General features: G+C 47.5%; 3 protein-coding genes across 3 annotated transcripts in view; all 3 read right to left on the bottom strand.

The window, feature by feature from the left end:
- Positions 1-15,116, bottom strand: part of IL21R (interleukin 21 receptor) — a 53,977-nt gene extending 38,861 nt beyond the window's left edge. The window contains exons 1-2 of the mRNA XM_063143121.1: positions 12,001-15,116; positions 1,291-1,469 (exon numbers count right to left, since the gene is read on the bottom strand). Of these exons, the coding sequence (XP_062999191.1) occupies positions 1,291-1,333 (43 nt within the window). The 5' untranslated portion in view covers positions 1,334-1,469; positions 12,001-15,116. The remainder of the gene's footprint in view (positions 1-1,290; positions 1,470-12,000) is intronic.
- The window catches only part of KDM8 (lysine demethylase 8), a 402,374-nt gene that overhangs the window by 266,996 nt on the left and 107,842 nt on the right, over positions 1-27,536 (bottom strand). The window lies entirely within an intron of this gene.
- The window catches only part of IL4R (interleukin 4 receptor), a 68,446-nt gene continuing 56,104 nt past the window's right edge, over positions 15,195-27,536 (bottom strand). The window contains exons 6-10 of the mRNA XM_063143411.1: positions 26,789-26,939; positions 24,644-24,743; positions 17,830-17,908; positions 17,674-17,729; positions 15,195-17,364 (exon numbers count right to left, since the gene is read on the bottom strand). Of these exons, the coding sequence (XP_062999481.1) occupies positions 16,323-17,364; positions 17,674-17,729; positions 17,830-17,908; positions 24,644-24,743; positions 26,789-26,939 (1,428 nt within the window). The 3' untranslated portion in view covers positions 15,195-16,322. The remainder of the gene's footprint in view (positions 17,365-17,673; positions 17,730-17,829; positions 17,909-24,643; positions 24,744-26,788; positions 26,940-27,536) is intronic.

The raw sequence follows: 27,536 nt of genomic DNA on the forward strand, positions 1-27,536 counted from the left end.
GGAGTGGGCGAGTGAGCGGGGGGGCAGGGCGGAGGCTTCAGAATGCGCCTGCCTAGGGCGCAATATAGTCTGGCGCCGGCCCTGGGCACCCCGATTGGTTGGCATGGGCTGGACAGGGAAGCGGGCGGTCCCAGGAGCTCAGGAGAGCCCTGTGCCCCTTGGTATATAATAATAATAATAATAATAATAATAATAATAATAATAATAATAATAATAATAGGGGAGGAGAGGAAGGGGCTCTGCACCTCTGTAAAAACAAAAAAACAAAAAATGGAGGTGGGCAGAGACGAGGAACGGGGCCCATTCCTCCCCCCTTTAAAAAAAACATTATCTGTATCTGCATAGCTGCGCAGATACAGATAATAAAAATAAAAAACAGGGGGATGGAACGGGCAGCTAGAGAGAGGTCAGAGGGAGCAGAGGTGGTTTGGGCACCCGGTGTCCCTCTTCTCGTCCTCCTCTGGCTGCCTTGTTCTTGCCCCATCCCTCCCGGTGCTAAGCGCCACTGGGAAAGTTCGCAGATGCTGGGAAGTAACGCAAGTGCGGGAGCCAGGTGCCTTATGATGCCAAAGCACCACCATCAAGACTGGGGCCTGGTGGCAAAGCTATTTCCCCTCTGACTGTTGGCAGTAGGGCAAGGGAACTCCGGGCTTTGTCAATCCCACCCAAGCAGGAGGAGAGGTCGGCCTGCAGGGAAAGGCCTTGCCCAGAAACCCCAATCCACTATAGCAGGGAGAGGGAACCTCTAGAAGTGCCCCCCCCTTACTGTAAGTTTCTTTTGCTGATAGCTGTAATCAGAGAGAGGACAGTATTTAAAAGCAAGTAAGCTTCAAACACCCTGCAAAGAATCAACTTCTTGCAAAGATCTGGAGCTGTGCATTTTTCAAGCAGAAAAGCTGCTTCTTTGTGAGAAGAATGCAGCAGCCTGGCATTTAGGATGCTATTGGAAAGAGCCACAGAGTGGTTCAGTCCTAAGCAGGTTTAAAATGGCCATAATCCCATTTGGCTCCACCCACTCTGCCTTTGGCCCTGCCCACAGCCTGACCTTGGCATTTTGCTTCCTGTGTGGCCAGCTGCACTTGGTGTGCCCATCACTCATTTCCGTTTCCTCTCCTGTCTTCTGTGTCTGCCATCAGGTTGAAGGGCCATGTGGTGCTGAGATCTCATTGGGAACACTGGCTCTGGGAGCTGCATAAGCTGCCAGAATTGTGGGAACAGATTCACAAAGTGCCTGGGAAATATGGCTGCACCCTTGCCTAGGAAAGCCCACAGAGACATGTCTGGACTTACAGTGCTGAAGAAAAAGCAGCAGCAGCAGTGCCGGGTGCCACATCCTCTTCCTCTTGCTGCTCCCTCACTTTCCTGCAACACAAAGGGGAACTGGGCTTGCTTCTGGATGTGTCCAGGAAGTGGCAGAGATTATTGGTGGCACATCTGTGGCAGGGTATTCCAGTGTGGGACCCCAGAATCTATCACAGAATCATAGAATCATAGAATCATAGAATAGCAGAGTTGGAAGGGGCCTACAAGGCCATCGAGTCCAACCCCCTGCTCAATGCAGGAATCCACCCTAAAGCATCCCTGACAGATGGTTGTCCAGCTGCCTCTTGAATGCCTCTAGTGTGGGAGAGCCCACAACCTCCCTAGGTAGCTGATTCCACTGTCGCACTGCTCTAACAGTCAGGAAGTTTTTCCTGATGTCCAGCCGGAATCTGGCTTCCTTTAACTTGAGCCCGTTATTCCGTGTCCTGCACTCTGGGAGGATCGAGAAGAGATCCTGGCCCTCCTCTGTGTGACAACCTTTTAAGTATTTGAAGAGTGCTATCATGTCTCCCCTCAATCTTCTCTTCTCCAGGCTAAACATGCCCAGTTCTTTCAGTCTCTCTTCATAGGGCTTTGTTTCTAGACCTCTGATCATCCTCGTTGCCCTCTTCTGAACACGCTCCAGCTTGTCTGCGTCCTTTTGAATTGTGGAGCCCAGAACTGGACACAATACTCTAGATGAGGCCTAACCAGGGCCGAATAGAGAGGAACCAGTACCTCACGTGATTTGGAAGCTATACTTCTATTAATGCAGCCCAAAATAGCATTTGCCTTTCTTGCAGCCATATCGCACTGTTGGCTCATATTCAGCTTGTAATCTACAACAATTCCAAGATCTTTCTCATTTGTAGTATTGCTGAGCCAAGTGTCCCCCATCTTGTAACTGTGCATTTGGTTTCTATTCCCTAAATGTAGAACTTGGCATTTATCCCTATTAAATTTCATTCTGTTGTTTTCAGCCCAGCACTCCAGCCTATCAAGATCACTTTGAAGTTTGTTTCTGTCTTCCAGGGTATTAGCTATCCCACCCAATTTGGTGTCATCTGCAAATTTGATCAGCGTTCCCTGCACCTCCTCGTCCAAATCATTAATAAAAATGTTGAAGAGCACTGGGCCCAGGACTGAGCCCTGCGGCACCCCACTCGTTGCCTCTCCCCAGTTTGAGAAGGTTCCATTGATAAGTACTCTTTGAGTCCGATTCTGTAGCCAACTGTGGATCCACCTAATAGTTGTTCCATCTAGCCCACTTTTAGCTAGTTTGTTAATCAGAATGTCATGTGGTACTTTGTCAGAAGCTTTGCTGAAGTCAAGATATATGACATCCACAGCATTCCCACAGTCCACAAGGGAGGTTATCCTATCAAAAAATGAGATCAAATTAGTCTGACAGAATTTGTTCCTGACAAATCCATGTTGGCTTCTAGTAATCACTGCATTGATTTCAAGGTGTTTACAGATTGACTTCTTTATAATCTGCTCCAGAATTTTCCCAGGGATGGATGTCAGGCTGACTGGTCTGTAGTTCCCAGGTTCCTCCTTTTTGCCCTTTTTGAAGATAGGGACAACGTTAGCCCTCCTCCAGTCATCCGGCACCTCACCCGTCTTCCATGATTTTGCAAAGATAATAGACAAAGGTTCTGAGAGTTCTTCCGCTAGCTCCTTCATTACTCTTGGATGCAGTTCATCGGGCCCTGGGGATTTAAACTCATTCAAGGAAATTAGGTGTTCTTTGACCATTTGTTTATCAATCTCAAACTGCAATCCTGCCCCCTCAACTTCTGCTTCACTTTTTAGAGGGGGGTCATAGATCCGCTTTTGGGAGAAGACCGAGGCAAAGTAGGAATTGAGCACTTCAGCCTTTTGTTTGTCGTCTGTTATCAATTTGCCATCCTCATTAAGCAGTTGAACCACCATTTCTTTCCTCTGTCTTTTACTACTCACGTATCTGAAGAAAGCCTTTTTATTGCTTTTAGCATCCTTCGCTAATCTCAGCTCATTCACAGCTTTAGCCTTCCTGACGCCATTTCGGCACTTCTGCGCCACTTGTCTGTACTCTTCTTTTGTAGCCTGGCCTTCCTTCCACTTCCTATATGTATCCCTTTTTGTTTTCAGTTCATCAATAAGCTTTTTGTGGAGCCACATTGGTTTCCTCTGTTGTCTTCTATCTTTTCTCCTTGTTGGAATTGTTTGTAACTGTGCCTTTAAAATTTCATTTTTTAGATACTCCCAGCCATCCTGCACTCCTTTTCTTTTTAGGCTCCCTTGCCACGGGACCTTACTTATTATAGTTCTGAGTTTATTAAAATCAGCTTTCCTAAAATCCAGAGTACGTGTATGGCTACGCTCGACTTTTGTCTCCTTCATAATCAAGAATTCAAGTATGACGTGGTCACTTTCCCCCAGAGTTCCCGTAACTGCCACTTTATCCACTAAGTCATCCCTATTGGTCAATAACAAGTCAAGGATTGCTGACCCTCTAGTTCCTTCCACCACTTTCTGTAGGAGAAAGTTATCACCCATACATGTCAGGAATTTCTTGGAAGGGCCGCTTTTGGCAGTATTGGTCTCCCAACAGATATCAGGGTAATTGAAGTCCCCCATCACTACTACATCACACTTCCTTGAAACACTGGCAATTTGTTTCTCAAAAGTTTCGTCCTCGTCTTCTCCTTGATTGGGTGGTCGGTAGTAGACTCCGATTATCATATTCTTTTTATTCCTAGCCCCATTTATTTTAATCCAGACGCTCTCGACGGGGCTCCCAATCTCATCCGCCTGTATTTCTGTGCAGGGATAGGTATTTTTAACATATAGTGCAACTCCACCTCCCTTTCTATTTCTTCTGTTCTTTTTGAACAAGTTATATCCTTCAATTGCTATATTCCAGTCATGGGAGTCATCCCACCAAGTTTCAGTTATACCTATCAAGTCGTATTTGCCTTCATGTAATAAGAGTTCAAGTTCATTCTGTTTGTTTCCCATGCTCTGGGCATTAGTATATAGACATCGAAGACCATGTGTTTTATAGTCTGGCTTTGTTCCTACCTTGTTGCAGACACTATTTTGGGACTCTGTTGGAGCTGTTCTCTGTACTGTGATGCATTGGCCTTCATCCATTGTTGCCTCAAAATTTACGTCTCCCACCCCCGCAAGATTCAGTTTAAAGCCCTCCTGATGAAGTTCTTCATGCTGTGGCCGAAGTCATTCTTTCCAGCCCTTGTGAGGTGCAACCCATCCCTTGCCAGCAGTCCATGTTCCAAGTAGCGTAGCCCGTGGTCCCAGAATCCAAAACTCTCACGACGGCACCACTTTCGAAGCCAGTCGTTCATCCGGAGTATTTTTCTTTCCCTTTCTAATCCTCTTCCAAGAACCGGGAGGATGGATGAGAAAACTACCTGGGCCCCAAAGTTCTTCAGTTTCCTTCCCAGAACTTCAAAGTCTGAAATGATTTCTTTGTAGCTCTGCTTGGCGACATCATTTGTTCCCACATGGATGAGAAGAAAGGGGTATGTGTCCGTGGGCTTTATGAGCTTCGGTAACCCTTCAGTCACATCTCTAATCTGTGCTCCAGGGAGACAGCACACCTGGCGAGTCCATGGGTCTTCACGACATACTTGGGTTTCAATCCCACGCAGCAGGGAGTCTCCCACAACGACTACTCTTCGCTTCTTCTTGGTTGACCTACCTTCTGTCTCTTGGTCACTGTTGCATGGTGCCTCCTGTACTTCTTCCTCTGCAAACTGTCCTTCAGTCTCATTCTCCAGAAGCTGAAAGCGGTTGCTTAACTGCAATGGCTCCACCAGTGCAGAACGCCCTCTAATTCCTCTTCTAACTGTCACTCTTTTCCAGGGAGTTTCCTCTTCATTGGCTTTCCTCCCCTCAGCATACTCCACTTCTGCTTCAGCTGGCTGTTGTTCTTCAATCTCATGTGCTTCTTGTTGCTGTTGCAGTTCCACCGTTCGGTCTAAGAACTCCTCGACTTCTCTTATTCCTTGGAGGGTGGACACTCGCTGCTCAAGTCCTCTCACTTTTTCTTCCAAAAGTGCCACGAGCTTGCACTTGTTGCAGGTGTACGCCATGTTGAGCTCAGGCAGAAACACGAACATTGCACACCCTTTGCAGGTCACTACCTCTAGGGACTCCTTTCCATCCATAATGTCGATTTCTGCTTTTGTTTTTTTCCTTTTTGATTATAGTAGAATTGCCTTTGCTTTGTTGTGTCCTCTCTGAAGGTACACAACTATATGAGGATGTCTTAAGGGAAAGTAATCTTTTGGGGTTTTTTTTTTGCTTTTGTTTGGTGGTGGTTTTGTGGGTTTTTTTTTCTCTTTATGCTTTTCTTTTTTCCCCCACCTCTTTTTTATTTTTATTTTATTTATTTATTTTTATTATTATTATTATTATTTTTTAGAGGCCTCCCCCTTGGCCTCCCCTGCCGAACTCCTGTTTGCACTTCCTGTTCGCTCGCTCCCTGGGAATCTGGCTTACTTTTTTAGCTCCTCCTTGAGCTGGGCCAGCTGCTTTTCCCTGCTTCTGCTCAGCTCCAAGTCAGCAACCAGAATGAGGTCACTGAAAGGCCAACAACAATCAACAGCAATTAGGCACTGATTGCTGAGACCAACTGACAATCAGGCCACTCCCCCTTCAGCTCCTGCAGCAACTATCCACACCGACCTCTCACTCAGCACTCAGGAGCACTTGGCAAGCACACGGCCTCTTTGAATTGGCAGCCTCCTGGGTTTCCTTGAGGCTTCTCTTCTTCCCCTGTCCTTGGTCTCCTCTTCCCCTACACTCCCCCTGCCAAACTCCTGTTTGCTCTTCCTGTTCGCTCGCTCCCTGTTCGCTCGCTCCCTGGGAATCTGGCTTACTTTTCTAGCTCCTCCTTGAGCTGGGCCAGCTGCTTTTCCCTGCTTCTGCTATTTCGGGGGCTGAAAAGGCATTGGCTCAAAAATGTTTTTTTGAAAAACAACAACTAGTTTTGATGTCCCTAGAGCAGTGGTTCCCAAACTTTTTCAGGTCACCGCCCCCTTGGTTCCCCAACATCATGCCCAGCGCTCCTTACCCTACCCTATAAAAATCATTATTCAGAATAAAGGTTTTCAACGACCCACTAAGGAAGATAATAACAATAAAATTCAAAACAGTAACAATTAATTGAACACTTTATTCAAAATTCCATTGGTGTGCCCCACCATGCTGGCTGCAAACAGAGGTGTTCGCTCTCTTTCCCTCCCTCCCTCCACAAGCTTGGGGCGGTTGCTTCCCATTTAGAGGGGATTCTAGGAGTTGAAGGACTTTTTTCTGTCTAAACATGCATAAAATTGTGCCTTTAACTTATCATGCCACACTAGCATGAATACAGGAATCAAATAGGATTTCCTTCTTACTTAGAGTAAGCACCATTTTGTTATAGGAAAAGATAATTTATTTTAATTCATAGACTCATACTCATAGAATAGCAGAGTTGGAAGAGGCGTACAAGGCCATCGAGTCCAACCCCCTGCTCAATGCAGGAATCCACCCTAAAGCATCCCTGACAGATGGTTGTCCAGCTGCCTCTTGAAGGCCTCTAGTGTGGGAGAGGCCACAACCTCACCAGGCAACTGATTCCATTGTTGTACTGCTCTAACAATCAGGAAGTTTTTCCTGATGTCCAGCTGGAATCTGGCTTCCTTTAACTTGAGCCCGTTATTCCGTGTCCTGCACTCTGGGAGGATCGAGAAGAGATCCTGTCCCTCCTCTGTGTGACAACCTTTTAAGTATTTGAAGAGTGCTATCATGTCTCTCCTCAATCTTTTCTTAAATTAAAATGTTAAAATAATTATCTGCCACCTGGTACAGAGTTTTCCTATGGAACACTTGGCTGGGACTGAAGTAGAGGGGCACTAACTTTACTGTACTTACTGTCTTTAAATATGGTTAAATATCCCACAGTTACCTTGCTATTCTATTTCTACAATTCATTTTCTCCTGTCTTTTCTTCAGGCTGAATCCTATGCACATTTACCTCAGAGTAAGTTCTATTGATCTCAGTGGGGCTTACTTCTGAGTAGACATACTTAGGATTGTGCTGCAGCTCTGTTTTTATGGTGACACAAGATACACACATACCATGTTTACCAAAAGAACGCTTGAAAAAAGGGGGTTGGATACCCTGAAATAAGCAAGGGCAGATAGGAATTGTTTCAGCAAGCATTCTGCAAAAAGGTGCTGCTGAATCTTCTTTAGCCAGGAAGGACCTGGGGAATTGCAATTCTCTCCCCTTCTCCCTTTTCTTTTCTCTCCCAATCCTGTTGTACTCCAGATTTTTTTGGGGGTGAGAGCACACACAGAGACACACAACATCTCTCTCTCTCTCTCTAACTCTCCCTCCCTCCAAGCCTCACGATAGCTGCCGGGCTGATTAGGACAGGAGGACAGCTGCTCAGAGGGGAAATGGCCCCAATCTGCAACTCCTGATGGGGGAAGGAAGCCTGGTGATACCTTGCAGGCAGCAGCACAAGCAGTCCTGCTCCCCAGCCAGCCGGCCGCTGTTTTTGGCAGCCGCCCACCGTCCTCCACGTGCTCCTTCCTCTCTGCTGCAGGGCTGCTGCTCCCGCCTTGTACAGCAACTATCGCGAGAGGTCTGCTGGGGCAGCTTGTAGGAGGGAGCAGCTCTGGCCGAGGGAGGGAGCAAGCAAGCGGGCAGCGGTGGCTTCAGCAGGAAAGAAGCCCTGGGCCCTCCTAGGCAGGAGAAGAGTGGGCAGAGCAGTTGAACTTGCCGCTGTTTCCTGCTCTGCTGCCTCCTGTGGGCACTTTCCCCACCCCTTACTTCTGGTGGGGCTGCTGTGAGCTTGAGATAGGAGGAGAGAGCGGCTGCATGAGTGAGAAAGTCCTTCCTGAGCAGGAAGGTGTGGGGAGAGCAGCTGACTCTGCCGCTCTTTCCTGCTCGGTCCCTGGGTTTTAGGACCATCTGGAGAGACCACTTTGAGCGCCCCCTGCTGCCTCTTAACAACCCCCTATGCAATCCCACTGCCCCCAAGGGGGCGGTACCGCCCACTTTGGGAACCACTGCCCTAGAGGAACAAGGCAGGCTGCCCTATGTCTCCATTATTATTATTTTCGTTTTGTGTAGGGGACCTCTAGCACAGCAGTGCACAACCTGCAGCCCTCCACCACACTGACTTGGTTTGCACACCATGGAAACGCAAGGTGGGTTGTTTTTATACAGTTTGTTTTATACTTTGAATGGTTTTAATTTTTGTGAACCACCCAGGGTGCTTTGGCTATTAGGAGGTACAAAAATGCAATAAATGCAATAAAAATAAAAATGAAGACAAGTTTGTGAAGAGCTGAGGCTTATTTATTACATTCTGGAACAAGTCTAGGGATGATATACATCCATATTCTTTTGTTTACTGTGATTTTCCATCTTAAATTTAATTACACTAAAGTGTACATATTCTTCCCCCCTATTTGTTGTTGCTTGTTTTTCCCTCTTCCAATTCTTCTTATGAAAATTGGATTATATATTATAATTTTATAATATCTCTATGCCTATTAATACTGTTGTGTTATAATACTGTTGTATAAACAAGACCATTTTGTTGGTAGATGTAATCTTTCTTTTGTGATACAGGAGTTCTGTAATTAGTGGGTATTTTTATACATAATCTATTATTTATTTATTTATTTATTACATTTCTATACCGCCCAGTAGCCGGAGCTCTCTGGGTGGTTCACAAAAAATAATCTATGTTCCTTTTCTCTTTGAGATAAAATAAGTAGCTCCCTGAGACCTGGAGACCACCACTGGTCAGAATTAAACAAAACATTATATGATCTGACCCATATTTCAATACGTTGTTCTCCACAGTAGCCATGAGAACGAAGGTAGTTTTTCACATGTTGTTCTTAGCATATCAGATGGTCTGAAGAATATTCTCCCAAATGGATTACTGCAATGTGTTATACATGGGGTTGCCCTTGAAGATGACTCAGAACTGTCTGCTAGTTCTGAGGCCATGATTAGAACTAGTATTACCCCTGAAAGAATAGGTGCATTGCTTGGGGGTACGCATTGATCCAAGCTTGTCACTTGAGATCCAGGTGGCCTCAGTGGTCAGGAGTGCTTTTTTCAGCTTTGTCTGGTTCACCAACTACAAGCTTTTTTTATTTGTATGTGTGTTTGTTCTTTACATTTATATCCTGTCTTTTCCTCCAAGGAGTTCAAGTCGAGGCAAATGATCCTCCTCCTCCTCCTCCTCTCCATTTTATTTTCCCATCAACCCTGTGAGGTAGATTAGGCTGAGAGTAAGGGACCTGCCAAAGTCACTCAGTAACTTGAACTCAGGTCTCTTGAGTCAAAGCCCAACACTCTATGAACTACAGCACACTGGCTCTCACACTCATCTATCCCATAACAGAGATCGCCTGGCTGCAGTAGTTCCCTCCAAATTGTATTACTGCAATGTGTTGTATGCAGGTTGCCCTTGAACAGGACTCGGCAGCTTCAGAATGTGGCGTCTAGGACAGTTACCAGTGCAGGGAGATGAATTCCTATTACACCACTTCTAAAAGAGTTTCTCTAGCTGCTTATTTGCTTCCAAGTCAAATTCAAAGTGCTGATGCTTACTTTCAAAGCTTAAATGACTTGAGTCCCCAAATATCTGAAGGAGTTCCACCCCTGCCTGCCAGTGCTTTAATATCTTCAGGGGAGGCTCTTCTTCAAGTACCCCAGTACACTGTGTGGCAAATGGGAGAAAGCACTCCCATTATGAAATGTCCTCCCCATGGAGGTGGTGTCCTTTTTGGTGCTAGGTCAAAAAAACTGGGTGGTATAGCTGTCTATTTTACATATCTTGTCTTTTTTGGTAGTAGTTTGTTGTGGTTTTATTTCTTTAAAAGGCTACTCAGGATAAAAATGAAGACCTTCACAAGATTTCTAAATGTACATATATTTGCATACAGTGCAGAAACAGTTTTTGGAACTTTGCATCCAAATATAATAATTTAAAAACCCACAAATCCAAGGAAGATGATGTTTCTCTCGAGTGCTGGAAAGGGATTTTGGTGTGCCAGATTTGGCCAAGTACAACCAGGCTACAGGGCTAAATTATCTGAAGATTTAGATTGACACCATGTGGAAATAAAAAGAAAGTATCCAAAAAATTTAAATTATTTTGTTATTAAAATATAAATCATTTGTCTAGAAAAACTGGTGGTTTTATAGACTCACCCTGAAACTGTAGGATTTCAGATACCTCTCCTATTTCATATGTTGCAGGGAATCCTAAACATATTTATTCAAAAGTAATTCCCATTGAGATAAATGCGGGCTTACTTCCTAGTAAGTATGTTTAGGATCACAGCTTTAAAAATGTATTGCTTGGTAAAATCTAGTGGATGGTACCTTGACAACTTTGCCTTTCATAGTCATTTTTGAATACCAAGTTGCCAAGTTACCACCCACCAGGTTTTACTATTATCCCCCAATAGAGATGTAAAATTTCCAGAAATTTTGAAGCCATGGGGTGGGGGTGGGGGTGGGGAATTACCAGGAAAAAATAGGGGGTTTTTTGGAAATTTTTTTGGGGAAAGCATTATTAGCACTTTTTATAGATTGAAAGCCACTTTGTTACTTTAGGAACATAAAATGTAATTATGTACAAGTTGGTTTGGCATAAATTTATCACATTTGGTATATTAAAAATACATTAGTAACAAAGAAAATTATTTATGTCTTAAACATTTTATTTATCATGCCATAATAAAACATTCCATAATCCATAAAATTAATTCCATAATCTGAAAGAAACCAAAAGAGGCTTTGGAAAAATACAAGGGGGGGGGGAGAGAAATGCAGTGTTTCACCCCAAATTTTTGTGTTGTTTTTTCCAGGCCTTCATATCTCTATCCCCAAAGCAATACTTTTTTAAAAAAAGCTGCAATCTTAAACATATTTACTCAGAAGTAAGCCCCCAATTATCTCAGTGGGATTTACAACAGTACTCTGCCTTTCTTAGAAACGTTGCCCGAGTCATTTCTGAATACTGAGTACTAAATTCAGTAGCAGTGGCTGGGTGAGTTTATTACTAGACGTAGAAAACATTTTGTTTATTACTAGACGTAGAAAACATGAAAAAAAGGTAAGAGAGAATCAGGAACATAATGGAAGGAAGAGCTAAACCCCATCTCCCTCAGTAACCTGAATCTCTCCCATCTGCTATTAGGTTCTTTAAAATCTGCAGAAGATGCTATTCACAGAACTCCCACATCACGTTTTGTTTGGCTCATTAACTAAAGCAGGAATATTCTAAATATTCTAAAAATACACCTCCAAAGAAAGTAAAGCCACTAGCTCAACATGGGAGCCACTTCTAATGTGGCTTGCCTGGTGCTCTGCAGAGCCTGCCCAATCCAGACCAGGACCTCATGGCACCCTGATCCTCGTCTTTGGACAGGCAGAGATGGTCCCCACTACCCCACTGGCAGCAAGGGTGGCCAGAGGATGTCCAGGTACATCGTGCCCAGAGCTCTTCCCTTCAGCTCCTTACCAGACGAGAAGAGCCAAGGCGGAGTAGGGTCAGGCCTGCAGCTGCCTGCTTGGTACCCCTCCCCAGCCCTTCCTGTGGCCAAGCAGAGGCCGTGGGCACAGGAGGGGCACCGCCCGCCCACACGTGCCGGCATTATCAGTACCTTCGTCCTCCTCAGTTGACCATTGCATCCAGCAGGCTCTTGCTCAACCTCTGTGACTGCGCTTCCTGAAGAGTATGGACCCGACAAGTCATAACTAGACTCTGCTCTCAGCCCTGGTGCAGGCAGCATGCAGACCTGACGTCAGGTTCTGTACAGGCAGAAGGATGTGGCGAGGACAGGAGGGGCAACGAGTCCTCAGCTAGCACCTCTCCCCTCCTTGTTCGGTGGCTCCTGGGCCTATGGCCTTAGAAAAAACACTGCATACAGGCTGGCCCTGGGGGACTCGCTCACATCATGATTGGCTACCCTCAATTTTGCTACTATATGCTGTCTTGTATCCGATACAAACTCTGCTAGGGATTTATTCTGCAAGCTGAAGGTAAAATGGTGGCTACAGCACCAGTAGCCAGGTTTCGTATTTAAAAGTGCAGGAAACTGAAAGTGGTAATATTCTTTGTGCCATTCGTAGTTATTTTACCCATAACCAAAGTCACTCCCATGGCCACACAAAATTCGCCACAGATCTCCAGCCTATAGCCAAAATAGTTCTCTTTCTATGCCTTAATTATGGCATCAGAGCTTCCATCAAAAGTGTTGTTATCCTAACCAATACTGGATTTGTGTCAGCTCCTCTCTGGAATTGCTGTGCTTTCCTTAGAAATCCAAGAATGGTCTCCCAGTTGAGTTGTTTCTTTTTGTTTTGGAACTATGAGTTTGTGTTATTATCCATCCTCAAATTGGGAGGGCATGAAAGTCAACAGAACTGAAATGCTACTGCAAAGCATCCCTATGTCAGAGAACTTCCTGCATGGGTTGCCCTTCTCATCCCCCTCTGTTGTGCAGCTGAGGCGGGGGGGGGGAGGGAGAGGCACCCCAGCTGACCTACCCAGAGGATCCTCAGTGGTAAGGATGCTGATGAAAAGGGAGCAAGTCAGCACGAAATACTTTTCTGACACTGAATGCCAGTGTTTAAAGGGCTGCAAGGATGCGTCATTCATCACCTTCCAGCTTTGCACAAAGCAAGCTTCCTGTGGTAAAGCTATCTTCTCAGAAGCAGCTTGGGGTTTTCCACAACTGCTGATGTATGCAGTGTTCGCAGTCATGCACAGCCCAGTTACCCAACCCAATTAAGAGAGGGAGATCTTTCAAGTGCCCTGGCTGAGCCAAGCATGAAGAAGGCATACCCTCCATACATGGCCACTTGTGCTTCTTTCAGACTGAAGACCACACTCAAGGGGGTCATGCTCGTGATTGGCCACCCACAGAAGTTTGTGGGTCCATTATACATTGTCATCAACCTCCAGGACCTCTTCCACACTTCTCCCCACCTTTCAAAAGCATTGGAAGTTAATGGCACCATCTTGGCAGTGCGTACTGCTGGTGTTACACTATAATGCGCTATGAACTTGCTGAGAAAGGACAGCTATGTAAATGCTTGAGCATATTTCTTGATTGCAGGTGTAGGGGCTTTATAGCAGCTCTGACAACTTGCCCACCCTGGAACAAGCCCTGGAGTCAGTGTATCCATGAGAGCGAGCAAGCAAGCAGCTTTGCTTTCTCGTAGCAAATGCTGTTGCCCACCTGCCTGGTCAGCTGCTTTTGCTTCCTTCAATATCTGAGGGAATGCAATGGCTTGGACAGAACTTCTAACTTGCTCACCTACATTTGGGGCACAGAATGGAGTGTTGTAGATTTCCAGGGCACTGCGAGGAAAAAAACTGGCACAAGTTGAGCAACACAAACAAGACTCTCCTCCCGTCCTTTGCAAACTTGCCAAGGAGGGAGTCAAGTGCTCCCTCCATTCATGCCACATGTCCACCATGTAAAGAAGCCCATTGTAATCCTGCAAAAAAAAAAAACCAAACCAAAAGCAGAAAGCCCTTGTAGGATGCGGGGTTTTTTGGCTTAATGTACAGAAAGTTAAATGTAGGGGAATGACGACCCCTCAGTATTTTGGGGTTCATCCAAGGTTAAGAACATGAGAAATCAACAAAGAGGAAGTCAAGCCATGTGTTCTCAGTGTTCTGGAAGCCTCTGCCATTTAGCTCTGTTGCCTCTACTCATGAGTGAGGCAGGGACTCTGAATCATCCAGCCCTGGGAGTTTCCCAGCAATGGGTGAGTAAAACTTGCCAGAGCACATAGCAAACTGCCAAGTGGAGAGGGCAAAAGTGAACATGAACAGTACACAAGGATTCAGTCTCTGTACCCAGTTGAGAAACAGAACCTACCTCAGATAGTCAAGCTCAGTAAGAGCTGCCCACCTCCTCTGAAATGGCCAGGTCCTGCCCTTCAGGAGTGGCACCATGCCCACCCTCCCCAGCTGTGCACTCCCAGAGAAGCCCCACTCCTCAAACCATCCAGAAAAGAAGGCCCACCTGTTAGGCAGCCAAAATAGATTACACTATTTCTGCGAATAACACTTCATCAGTCTCCGAGACATTGGGGAGTAGATTGGGAGGGAGGGCTGCCTTGCCTGTATATTCTAATTACGGTAGATACATTGTGTAGCTGAATCTTCGCAAACCTTAAACCACTGAACTTATCTGGTTCAGCCACACAGATATCTTGTGAGGAGCAGCCTGCCTTGTTTTCCAAGTAGCCCACAATCTAAAGCAGAAGAGGGGACATTTCTTAGCCTGAGCCACATTCCCCATGGCTAGCCCCATGGTAGCTGAAGGTTAGCATTGGTCAACCCCCCTCAAAAATGTCCCCTACCTGCACAGTAATTTGGCTTCATACATCTTCAAAATAGCCAGTGTGGCATATTAACCCTTTGCTTTCCAACTGCAGCACCTGCATGGCAGGGGGGGGGGGAAAACTTGTGAAAACTTAGATTGTGTGTTTGTGTGTGTTCAAGGAAGAGAGGCCCCATCTGGTCCACAGTTGGCCTCCCCACCCCCACCCCATCTATAGACTAACCTGATCAGGCAGCTGCTTCTTCTCTTCCACCCACAACTCCTAGATTGACGGGGAGCTGCTATGCACAAGAGGTCTGCCCAGCCGGCCCTTCCTGGCAACAGCTTTGTAGAGCCTCTCTGTTCCTTTGTACCAGGGAAAGCCAGAGACCAACAGCGAGACCTTCTACATGTGCTCTGCCACTGAGCTACAGGCTGTTCCCTCTTCTCTTGCCTTCCTTTTTGGAAGCACAGTGCAGATGCTACTGTTTATGAGTGGAATAAATGCCAGAGCCAGATTACTTGGATAAAAATCTCTAATGCTTAAATGAAGGGCAATATTTTTCAACCAATCAGCAACACATGACACATGAGCAGGGTGGGAGCTGACAAGGTGCCCTGATCCAGCTGCCTTGCAGGTAACAGTGGCAGCAGCTCTCCCTGTCCCCTCCTGGCTGTGGAGCTGCTCTTGGCACACCCTGGCCTAGTCAGGGGGCAGGTGAGGGAGGAGAGCAGCAGCAGACGCAGCTGCCATGTGTGTGCCTGCAGGCCTATTTGCCTGTTGTGAATGGCTGCTGCAGCTCCTTGGATCACCAGCTGCTTGCAGGACTCTTGGAGTAGGGGAGCGAGTTGTGTGGGCCCGCCTTCCCCAACCTGGTTCCTTCCAGATGTGTTGGACTTCAGTTTCCATCAGCTCTAGCCAGCATGGCCAATGGTTAGGAATTCTGGGAGATGGTGCTCAAAGCACCAGGTTGGAGGAGTGTGGCAACCAGCAGGTGATACTGAGTGGAGATGGCTGACAGGGCCCCCTGCCTCAGCACTTTGGGAGGAGCTGCTCTACAATATCCTTTTTTAGGTGTTGTGACCAGAACTGTACAGAATATTCAGAGTATTCCAACTATGATTGCACCATAGATTTGTATAAAGGCAGTATCATCAGGCCTCCTCTTAATGCATCCCTTCAAGGTGTGTGTGTGTGTGTGTGTGTGTGTGTGAGAGAGAGAGAGAGAGAGAGAGAGAGAGAGAGAGAGATTGAAAACTGGTCACTCCCTGAGGCAAGTTCATTCTCTTCAGCCTTGTACCATCACCTTTCTGGGAAGAGATTGCATCTATGTTCTTTGGTATGTTATCTAGTGCTCTGCTGTGCTAACTGGACATGAAACAGCAGCAAGTATCCCCTAGTACAAGCATGGCAGCAGGGCTGTAGCCTCATGCAGGCCATGGAAGGGAGGGTGGAACAGAGGTTTTCCCCATCCCTTCACCTAGCTGGCTTCTTCAAATGCCCCAGGCTCACAAAAGCCCATGGTCCCCTGCCACATCTCCCCTTCCTTTCTTCCCTAAGTGTTCACCAGTAGAATCCCCTCCCTTGCTGAGACTGAGCGCAAGGCCTTGTCCAGGCCAGGCTCACTACTGGCAACGTCCCCAGGCTAGAGCCAAGTGGGAGTTTTGCCTTCAGGGGTTTCTGTGGGGCTGTTCCTTAACACGCTGAGTAAAGGCTTATACGCGGACTCCAGGTCTAGACTGCAGGGATCTTGGGATGCTGTGCTGTTTTGAAGAGCAGAGTTGAAGGATCGGTACCCAGATAAGAGAGACACAGCTGGGCAAGGAATGTGACCTGGTTTTCCAGGGACATCTTGAGAGGTCTCTTCTGGGCTTGCTTCTCGCTCTGATGATAAAACCAGAGCTGCTGTTGAGCCTTGGGCTCCTGGGAAATCAGGCTGTAGGCCACTGAACCTGGGGTCAAGGCAGGGCCTTTCATCTACCTGAGGAGCAAAAGGCCAGGGCTTCCAAACTGGACTGAAACTAGTAACGGGCTGTGATACTAAGCTGCTGAAACACTTGTAGCCAGAAGGGTGGGATGTGGCGATGCTGTCACTGCCATCCTGGCCCTCTGCCAAAGGAGGGATGCTGCCAAGAATCCCGGTGCCCGTTGGGGTATTGATGGACTTCTGAGGCAATAGCCTGGGCTGAGCTCCAGAAGAGGAAAGGCTGGGGCCTGGTTGCTGCTCAGGCATACGACACACTGGCTGGGGAGAAGCAGCACGCTCTGTGCTGGAGCTCTGGTAGCCAGGTCCAGAACATGCCTCCAGATCCCCGCTGGCTACTCGACAGTTGTGCTTGTCCAAAGATGCTTCTGGAGGAAAGCAAAGAGCAGCTAGAATGTGCTCTGGCGCCTCTTCCTTGGCAGGAGGCCCTTGGATTCCAGGGTCTCCTGGGCTCCAGTCCCCACTCAGAAGGTCCCCAAAGAGGCTTGCCACAGCATCTTCATGAGGGATTGGATTGGCCTCTTCCCCGTCTGAGGTCCGAGGAGTGACGTGTGATCTACTGCTGCATATCACCAGAGGGCTTTCAACCAAAGCAACCTCAGGCGTTAGGAACACCTCTGGCTTCCCTCCAAAGTTGTTGCCAGGATCCTTTTCCCTTGTACTTTGGCCAGAGGGAGGAACATAAAGTTTGCTCCGAGATTCCCTGTAGTTTCCATTTTAAAGAGAAAAAAAGGTTTGTTATTATTTTGCACATTAGTGAAAGAGAGATACAAAACAAAGCTCGAAGCGGTGAGAGCGGCTTCCAATTATATCCATCGTTTGTATGCTGTCCCATCCCCCCTTGTCTTCCCATGCTACCTAATTTAACACTGTAAGTTCCTTTGGTCAGGGAACCATCCTTGGGGGTGGCTGCTTCTATTGCAGTGCAAATCAGCACGGACACTGCCTCAACAAAAATAACCCTAGACATTTTTGCAGTGTGAATGAGCAAACTGATCTTTGACATACGTACAGCTTGCGTCTGTCATGGAAAACTGTCTTGCCATCATCCTTCTGTACAACTGAAAACTGAAAGAAGCATAAAGTGGTGTTAGGATGCAGCTGCATGCAAAATGCCAGGGCATGGACATGGGCCACCCAAGAGGGAACCACCCCTGAGGTTTCTTACCACTCTTGTTGTGGCTGTCATCTCGACCATCTTGCTCTTGGCTGGGCTTGGGATCTGGTCCCACCATTCCCTCTTCACTCTGTAAAGCAAGGAAGGTCACTCTTCAAATCCCAAGGACAGCAGGAAAGCAGCGCCACAACTGCCAGGCTGGATTCATGTGTACTCTGGCCTTGCCCGTGCGGACTCCAGGCTTTGGAGAGCTGTTGGGCAGGGCACCCTCCATGGACCCCCTTCCCCAGGGAGTCTATCTTCTTGCTATCAGTGCCACCAGCTGCTCCTGCTCCTGGCAACCTCTTGCTTGCTTGTTAGGCAGAGAGCAAGAGAGCATGTTGCCCATGACATCTTCTGCTGCTGGTGGTCCTCTTCCTCCTCCTCACCACCACCAGTCTGGGCCAGAGCGAGAGGAAGGCAAACAAAAGGGTTGCAAAACGGAAGGCGAGAAGAGCAACTCCAGGGGGCTCTTGTCAGAGGATCCCTGCTGGGTGTGGGCCCTCGGCAGGTGTCCAATCCTTGACTCTGCTGCGGATCCCAGCACAAGAGCTCACTGCAGCAAAGGTGGAGCAAGAGAGACACAGAGCCATCTTGTGGCCATTGTCTGCATACAGACATCGAAGCCTTCACAGAAGAAATGGCAGGAACGGTCTAGGCACTGACACACCAGAGGAGACCCTGGATCTGCTTTCAAGACCACTATTGCTATAGGAAGCCCCCAGCCTCATGTCTGCCTGCAGATCTTTGGGAGCCTCTGTCCCACCCACATTACTAGTAGCCAGACAGTAAAGGGTCCCCCTCTTTCAATTTAGTTTGGTACTACAGCTTGAAGAGGGGACGGAAAGTCAGGTTGCTTACCTGTAACTGAAGTTCTTCGAGTGGTCATCTATGCATTCACACATATGGGCTCTGCGCCAGCGCAGGTCTCGTATCGGATACTTCTAAAGCTAAAGGAAACGTTTTTGGGTGGGAATCTAGTCCCCTCCTACTGCGCAAGCGCTAGCTATTCCCGCCCAAACCTCAGTTAAATTATAAAACCAGAGACCGACATGTGGCCTCCATGAATAAAATTTGTAAACAGTACACACATAAACACTGTCGCGGGGACAGGAGGGTGGGTTGTGTGAATGCATAGATGACCACTCGAAGAACTTCAATTACAGGTAAGCAACCTGACTTTCTTCTTCGTGGTCTCTATGCATCACACATATGGGCGAGTAACAAGCTCACGTACCTGGAGGAGGGGAAGTGTTCCTTATCGTAGTACTTCTGAAAGAACTGTCCTCCCAAAGGAGCAGTCGGTCCTTGCTTGAGCATCGAGTCTATAATGTTGCACAAACGTGGAGGGGGTAGCCCAAGTCGCTGCTTTGCAAATGTCTTGCATGGCGACCCCTCTGCCAAATGCTACCTATGTAGCCGTTGCTCTTGTAGAGTGGGCTTTGACAGGTTTTGCGAGCGGCAGTCCTGCTATGGAATATGCTAGCTCTACTGTTTGTGCTATCCAGCGAGACAACCTCTCTGTTGAGACTGCTTTCCCTTTGTTGGGTTTTCCGTAACAAACAAATAAAGTCTGAGTCTTTCTAAAATGTTGTGTCCTGTCTTTGTAAAAGGAGAGGGCTCTCCTAACATCCAAGGTGTGTAAGGTTGACTCGAGTACTGTGCTCGGTACTGGGAAGAAGGCAGGAAGAACGATCTCCTGTGTTTTGTGGAAGTCTGAGAGAACCTTAGGTCGAAAGGTTATGTCCAGGCGCAAGACCACCTTGTCTCTGTGGAATATAGTGTAAGGTGGGTCCACTCGTAATGCCTGTAGCTCACTCGATCGCCTTGCCGAAGTTATCACCACCAAAAAGGCTACCTTTAAGGACAGAAACATAAGCTGCACTGTGGCTAGCGGTTCAAATGGCTTTTTTTTTAATGCATGGAGAACTACTGAAAGGCTCCAGGGGGGGACCATTGCTGGTGATATGTTCTTGAGGCCCTTTAAAAACTTTTGTGCTAATGGATGGGAAAATATGGGTCTCCCGTTCTCATGGTGTAGGTGAGCCGATATCGCTATGAGGTAAACTTTAATAGATGAATGACCTAAGCCCTGCTCGTGTAAGCTGAGGAGGTAGTCTAGTATCATTCCAAGTTTTGCCTCACTTGGTTGAAATGTACGCATTTTGGCGTACTTTAGGAATTTATTCCACTTATACTTGTATGTCGTCTTGTGGACTGTCTCCTCGCCTCTAGAATGATGTTCTTTACTCCCGTGCTTAGATTGTTTTGATATGATGGCGACGCTACTGTACTACCCTCCATGCCGTGAGGTGTAGCTTGTCAATGTAGGGGTGGTTCAGTTTGCCATTCTGCCTGGACAGAAGCGTCGGTACGGAGCGGAGACGTTTGTATTGCCTTCTCGATAACCAAAGGAGGTGAGCGAACCACGGTTGCTGTGGCCACCACGGGGCGATAATAATGCAGTTGGTTCTGTCTATTTTCGCCTTCGATACCACCTTGGTTAGAAGCGGAATGGTGGGAAAATGTAATGTAGTTCCCCGTTCCAGGTCCTCGCAAAAGCATCGCCTAGAGATGCACGTCCTGTCCCTGCCCTGCTGCAAAACCTCTCGCATACGGTATTGTGTTCCGTCGCGAACAGATCGATAGACGGGTAGCCCCACTGACGAAAGATGGTTCTCCTCGCTCCGGGGTTCAGTTGCCACTCATGGGAAGTTCTGGATGATCTGCTTAGGGCGTCTGCAAGCGTGTTCTGTTTGCCTGCGACGTGAATCGCCGTTAGCCATATTCTGTGGTGAACGCACCAATACCATATTTGCATAGCTAGCCGAAGTAGTGATGTGGACCTTGTCCCTCCTTGCTTGTTTAGATAATATACAGCAGTGGTGTTGTCCGTGGCTAGTTGGACATGGTGTCCCTGAATCGTTCCGGCAAAGGCCTTCAGAGCCTTCTGGACTGCTGTTAGTTCCAACACGTTGATGTGCTGCATGCACTGCTGTCTTGTCCACGTACCCTGTACGGTGAGTTGGCCACAGTGTGCCCTCCAGCCTGTTAGAGATGTGTCTGTCGTTACCGACTTCAATGGCGTGGAGTGGACGAAAGGAACACCGGCCTCGAGATTTTTTATTTCGGACCACCATTTCAGGGAGAGGCTTACCCAACGTGGTAGTCTTAGAAATGTTCTTTTGGCGTCCTTCCTGAGATCGAAGGACCTCAGGAACCAATTTTGCAGAACTCGCATGTGTAGACGGGCGAGCTGGATCACTGCCGTGGTAGCCGCCATGAGGCCGAGGAGCTTTTGAATGGAGTGCGCCCGTACGGTACCGAGAGTCCTGGTGTGCTTTGCTAGGTTGACCAGTGCCTGCGCTCTGTTTGCAGGGAGAAAGGCTCTTGCTTGCATGAAGTCTAGGGTTACTCCGATGAATTCCATTCTCTGGCTCGGTTGAAGTTTGGATTTTTGTGAGTTTACGCACAGACCTAAGTCGTGCAGTAGCTGCAAGGTAATCACCACGTCTTCTTAAAGGTCACTGTATGAGTGGGATACCAAGAGCCAGCCGTCTATGTAAGGGAAAATACGAATCCCTTGCTTTCTTAGGCGGGCACACACCACTGACATACATTTGGTGAATACCCTCGGGGCTGTAGTAAGACCAAATGGGAGGACTGTAAATTGGAATGGTTGGTCCCCGATCATGAACCATAGGAACTTTTGGCTGGACTGGGCTATTGACACGTGGAAATACGCGTCCTTTAGATTGATTACGACGAACCAGTCGTTTCGGTCCAGTAGATGGAGGATGGACGCTATAGTGGTCATCCTGAATCTTGTGGTGATGATGTATCGGTTGATCCCCCTCAAGTCTAAAATGGGGCGAAGCCCCCCATCCTTCTTGGGGACGGCAAAGTATCAGGAGTAGAATCCTTTTTTTAGGTTTGAGAGTGGAACCCTCTGGATGGCTCCCTTGAGCAGAAGGGATTCTACTTCCTCCAGAAGTGGTACCGATAGGGCCGTTACTTTGATTCCCGAAAAAGGAGGGAGGGTTTTGAACTCTACCCTGTACCCATTCCGCACGATATTGAGGACCCATGCGTCTGTGGTTATCTTTTCCCACTCGTGAAGAAAGGGTTGTAGCCTGTTGTAGAAGAGTGGGATGTGTGTATGAATTGGCTGGGTAGTCAAAGGTGCTGCTTTTTTCCGTATTCCGCCTGTCGGCGTGTCTGTTGGTATCTCGGCAGAAAGGGATATTGCCTCTTCTTCTGCAGCTGTTGTTGCTGTCTAGGTTGGCGATCGGTCTGGAATCTTGGTTGTTGCAGGTAGTAGCTTCTATTCCAGCGTCTCGGCCTGTAGGGTTGAATTTGTTGTTGTTGGGTGGCGAAACCCATCTTTTTTGCTGTGGTTCTAGCCTTATGTATGGTGTCCATAGCTTCGTCCGTTTTAGAATTAAATAAACCTTCCCCATCGAAGGGAAGGTCCTGTATTCTTGTTCTTGTTTCTTGGCTGAGGCCTGCCGATCTCAGCCACGAGTGTCTTCTTATGGCTATTGCGCCCATCATCGCCTTAGAATGGCAGTCAGCCTGGTGCCTTGCCGAGGTAAGTTCTTGCCTCGCAATTGCAGTCGCCTCTGCCTGAAACACCCTCGCTAACTCTCTTCTGTCATCAGGGAGGTAGTCACACAGGGAGCCTATTTTCTCCCACAAAAACAGTTGATACCGCGCCATCGTCGCTTGATAGCTTGTGACGCGCAAGCCCAGAGATGTCGAGGAATATATCCTCCTAGCAAGGAGGTCTAACCTTCTCCCTTCTTTATCCACTGGCGCTGAGTGGATTCTTTGAGATTTTCCCTGTACCAACTCCACTATAATGGAATTCGGTTTGGGGTGCTGTAATAGGAATTGTGCGTCTTTCTCTTGGATTCTATACATCGATTCTAGTCGTTTAGATGACGGTGCTGTTGATGATGGTGTTTTCCACGATTGCTGGGCGGTCTCTAAGATCGTGGGGAGGAAGGGAATTGCCACTGGTGCGTTAGCGTCTGAGGTGAATACATCATAAACTGGATCTTTTGCTTTTTCCACAGGCTGTTGGGTCTCAAGTCCTAGGGATTGTGCCATTCGCAGTATATGCTCAGAAAATCTTCCCATATGATCCGACGGAGAAGGTGGTTCTTGGTTTCCTACCGCTGCATCTGGGGATGGAGTTGACAGGGCTATGGACGATACCGAGGGTGAGTCAGATTGATAATCTTCATCTGGTAACGGTGATCGAGACGCACGGTTGAGCTGCGTTTGGGTTGGTTCCCTCTGTATGGAGAGTTCGCCCTGCACCGAGAGTTGCTGTTCGTTGACGTCCGTTCTTGCTGGTGACGGTGGTATGGATAGTGTCCTCGGTCCCGAGGCTGCAAAAACTCTCAATGCCGGTGGAGGAGGAAGACTTCTCGACACCGGTGGAGGAGGTGGTGGACAAAAATAGTCTGGTGGTGGAGGATATCGATACGGACATTCTCCCTGGTAATCATAATGAGTAGCATAATCCCAATCGCCCCAGCCGTAGTGACGTCGTGGGGGGTTAGCCCAGCTATGTGCTCTGTCCCACTCCGTACGCGGAGAGTGGAAATAGGCATTAGGGTCCATTTGTTCTGCACCTCCATCTACGGCATGGTGCTCCCTCGGTCCCGAGGCTCTGGACGGATTTGGGGATGTTTCCCCCTGTTCTGGTCTCTGAGAGTGTTGTGAGCACGGTCTCGTAAAGTGCTGTAGTGCTACTTGTTGCGATCCCGCTCTAGATGGGGTAGAGTCTCTTATTTCCCCCTCGGATATCGACTCAAGGAGTCTTGAGGGTGCCCTCGGTACCGATGGGGATTTCTTCGGTACGGGGGACTTTGGCGGCAAAACGGCGGTTGCGGTTGCCTGCATATCGGAAGTTGGTGCTTTTTTGAGATTCTTGGACAAAGTTATAGATCGGCCCAGTGTAACCGGGACCGTCATGGGCTCGAGCTCCCCTATCTCCTTAGGGGGCGAGTCTCCAATGCAGACTTCTTGAATGGGAAAAAGGGCTTCATCCTGGCTGGATGTGCCTGCATGGGTGATAGTCTTTCACTTTGCAGCATGTGTCGCCATTGCGGCACTAGGCGAGGCCAATCTTTTGGGCGCGTCCGCCGCTTGGAGAGCCTTTTCCCAGAGGGCCGATCTAAGATGATCCGCCCTGTGTCTGCGCGTCTGTTTGGTGAATGCCATACAATGATGGCAAGTCTCCGTTTTATGGCCTTCACCGAGGCAGATTAGGCATAGGGAATGCCCATCGGTTGGTGGAAGTTTCGCCCTGCACTTCACACACTTTCTAAACGGTGCCTTGAGGGCCATGCGCCTCTATGGTAAGACGCTATTCTCCTTCTTCTTTCCTCTTTTTTTTTTTTTTTACGATGGAACAAAATAAACTAACACAAGAAAATAAAACAACAACTTCTGAGTTTTCCGAGGACTATTCTCTAGAGAAGTTCCTACGTACGAGTTGCCACACTGGCAGTCGAAGAAAAACTGAGGTTTGGGCAGGAATAGCTAGCGCTTGCGCAGCAGGAGGGGACTAGATTCCCGCCCAAAAATGTTTCCTTTAGCTTTAGAAGTATCCGATACGAGACCTGCGCAGGCACAGAGCCCATATGTGTGATGCATAGAGACCACGAAGAAGAAAGGAACCTTTCTTTTCCTGGTGGGTGCCCTGGTTGCAGGGAAATGCCTCTGCAACCCAGATTTCAGGAACTCAGGTTTACATCCTCCTAGGGAAAGGGAGCTTCATTATGAGCAAAACTTTGCAACACATGACACCCACCTGACAAAGCAGAGGTAGCAGGTTAAAATTAGGGCTACGATTGGCACCCACAACCAGGAAATGGACTTCCAGAGTTCATCTCCAGGTTCCGGCTCAAAATCTAGAAAGGAAGCATTCTTGTTATGCAAAGGGAAGCCATATAGCTTACACCGTGGGCCTAAAATAAAGCAAGGCATGAAACAAGCTACTGACTGACACCAACCCACCAAAGGTGTCTGCAGGCTCTACATGGACACACAATCAGGCTCAAACTCTAGCACTTTAATTTAATCAAGAAGTTTGAATAGCACAGCTGCAGAGAATTCTGCCCAAGACCCTGAGCAGTTGCTGCCAGTTGGTTGGATCTAGATCACAAGGAAGCAGCTCCTTATAGCCAGGCTGAGCGTCAGGGGTTGGCAGGATGGTGCATCTGCCGAGGGCCCAAGGGCTCAGTATGCCCCTTCCCAGCCATGACAGGCACAAAGTGGAGCCAAACACCACCTCAACTCCTCTTCCAAAGTGCTGCAGCAACAGCCTCTCACCACCATGAAACATTTCCCAGGGGGGCAGTGGTGCTTTTGAATAGGAGCAGAGTTGGCACTTGGCTCCATTTCACATCTATCCACTTAGAGGTTCACATGGTCAGGGATGGGCCGCCTGAGCCCATGGGCAACGGCCCTGCCCTGCCAACCCCTAATGCCAGGCTGGGGCACAGGGGCCATTGGCAGCACAGTTCTTGAAGATGCCCTGACCTCTGCCACAGGCCCTGCTCATAGCCTTCTAAGGTGTTGCCTTATGTTTCTAAACAGGAATGTGGGAGCACCAGCAGGCATATAAGTTGCCTCTCATCTGCCTCACCTTCCCTGCATATGCCCTGCCACTAGCTCAGCTCCAAGCTGGCTTCCCTTAGCCAGGCTTCTTTTTGAACTGGAAAAAACATTTCAGTTAAATGCATCTTTGTCTCATCCAGGACAGGATAGGAACCCAGGATTCCCATGGGGTGCTTTGGGTATGATTTTCGTATTCATGTAGCAATGAGTGCCATGTACAGAGTAAGAGAAAACAGGTCCCTGCTACAAGGAGCTTCTATAGAGGAGAAGGCAACAGTAGGAAAGATGTGCAGATACAGCCACAGGTCCTGCAGTTTAATTTGATTTACAATGAGGTATTGTAACTGCTGAGAAAATCAGCGAACACAGAAGCAGGTGACAGAAACAGATGGGCAGATGCCAGTTTTGCTTGAGTTCTTCAAGGCATCTGGGGACTGTAGCACAGCTGCTTCGAGAGGGACTGTCCAGAACAATCCCTTGATGTCACTGTACACAGTCAGTGCTCTGGGATGATTTCTTATCCCACAAAAGCTGCTGGTATAGTAGACATCTCATCTTGTATTCTGTCATCAAATGTTCTTGTCTAGTGCCCCTCTATTTCCTATGTTTTCATGCACAATATATCACCATCTTATTCTACTATTACAAACCTCATGATATGCTTGGAGTATTACATTTTCATAACCTAATGGTCCGCTTTCATTATCAGAGTTTTAAAAGTATTCTTTGGTAAGCTACTTTTCGCCCAATTAATTAAGGGGTAATATATCAATAAATACCAAACTGTGTCAAACAACAAGCAATAACAGGCGCAAAAACACAAGCAAGAAGCTACTAATTAACATTGGCCCTGTTCAGAGGACACCTTAAACCATGGCTTTAACCATACTGAATATCTACAAAAAGCCTTATTTACTGTGGTTAAAGCCATAGTTTAAAGTGTCTTCTGAAGAGGGCCATTGGAAGGTATCTCCGCTGAACAGGAATTATTTCTGAATATACATTATAGAAACATCTTAGTTATGGAAAAGGGCGTTGCTAGATAATGTTGCACCATGCATAGTACTATGTGAAACCTCAATTTTAATTCCACTTCCAGCCATACAATGCCCCAGAAACGCAAAAGGGCCCTTGTGCGGAAGTAACCAGTATCCCTCCTCCACTTTGGGGGCATGCTGAACAAAAGGGATTGGTGGATGCACAAATTTTAAAAAAATAAAAAACCAGAAAAAACACATCATGTCATCTAGAGACCAGACCTTGCAGCTCTTTACCACTGGGATAAAGAGAGGCAAATAAAATGAAGAGCTGATGGCACCCTTATCCAAACACTCACCATTATGCCATTCACATGGGACACTCCATTCACTCCACTTTGGTCCCCAGTTTCTTAATTGATACCGCACTCTTGCAACATAACTGGCTCCTGGCTTGAGGCGGTCAGCAAAGATATTATAGCTTGATTGTGATGTTGAATATGTCATCTTCTTGGAAGAAAGAAACAGGTCATATAAATTATATTGCCACTTCTACAACCATGCACACACAAGGAGCAGAGGTCCCTCTCTTATGACCTAAATTTATCTCTTTTCCAACTTTTTAGATCCTGCTCAAAATCCTTCCCAGAATCATGAATATTCTAAGTAAAGCAGGCCACACATGGCAACCATTTCAAAGCCTGCTCTGCTGATATTGCCTTAAAGCAGATGGGGGTGGGAGCTGCCGCCCTCGGCTGAATTCCAGATGCCCTCTGCAAGGGGCCACTTCAGACCTCAGGCAGGGGCAATCTGCACCTTCCCAGGAAGGAAGGAAGGAAGGAAGGAAGGAAGGAAGGAAGGAAGGAGAGAAAAGGAAGTGGAAGGGAGAATGCACTGGCCCCCTCCACCAGCAACATGTGCCCCCCCAACAGATGACCCCCAAAGCAATGTGGCCCTCAACAGAGAAAAGGTTTCCCCATCCCTGCCTCAAAGGGAGGAAGGGGGTTTGGCTATGCCTAGTTACTCAGGGTGTGGCAAGAGGAAGGTGGGGGGAGGGCTTGTTTGGGCCTAATTAGTCTGTGGGATGTCAGAATAGAGGTGGGCTTC

The sequence above is a fragment of the Elgaria multicarinata genome, chromosome 17 (genome assembly GCF_023053635.1).
Source record: "Elgaria multicarinata webbii isolate HBS135686 ecotype San Diego chromosome 17, rElgMul1.1.pri, whole genome shotgun sequence".
NCBI lineage: Eukaryota > Metazoa > Chordata > Lepidosauria > Squamata > Anguidae > Elgaria > Elgaria multicarinata.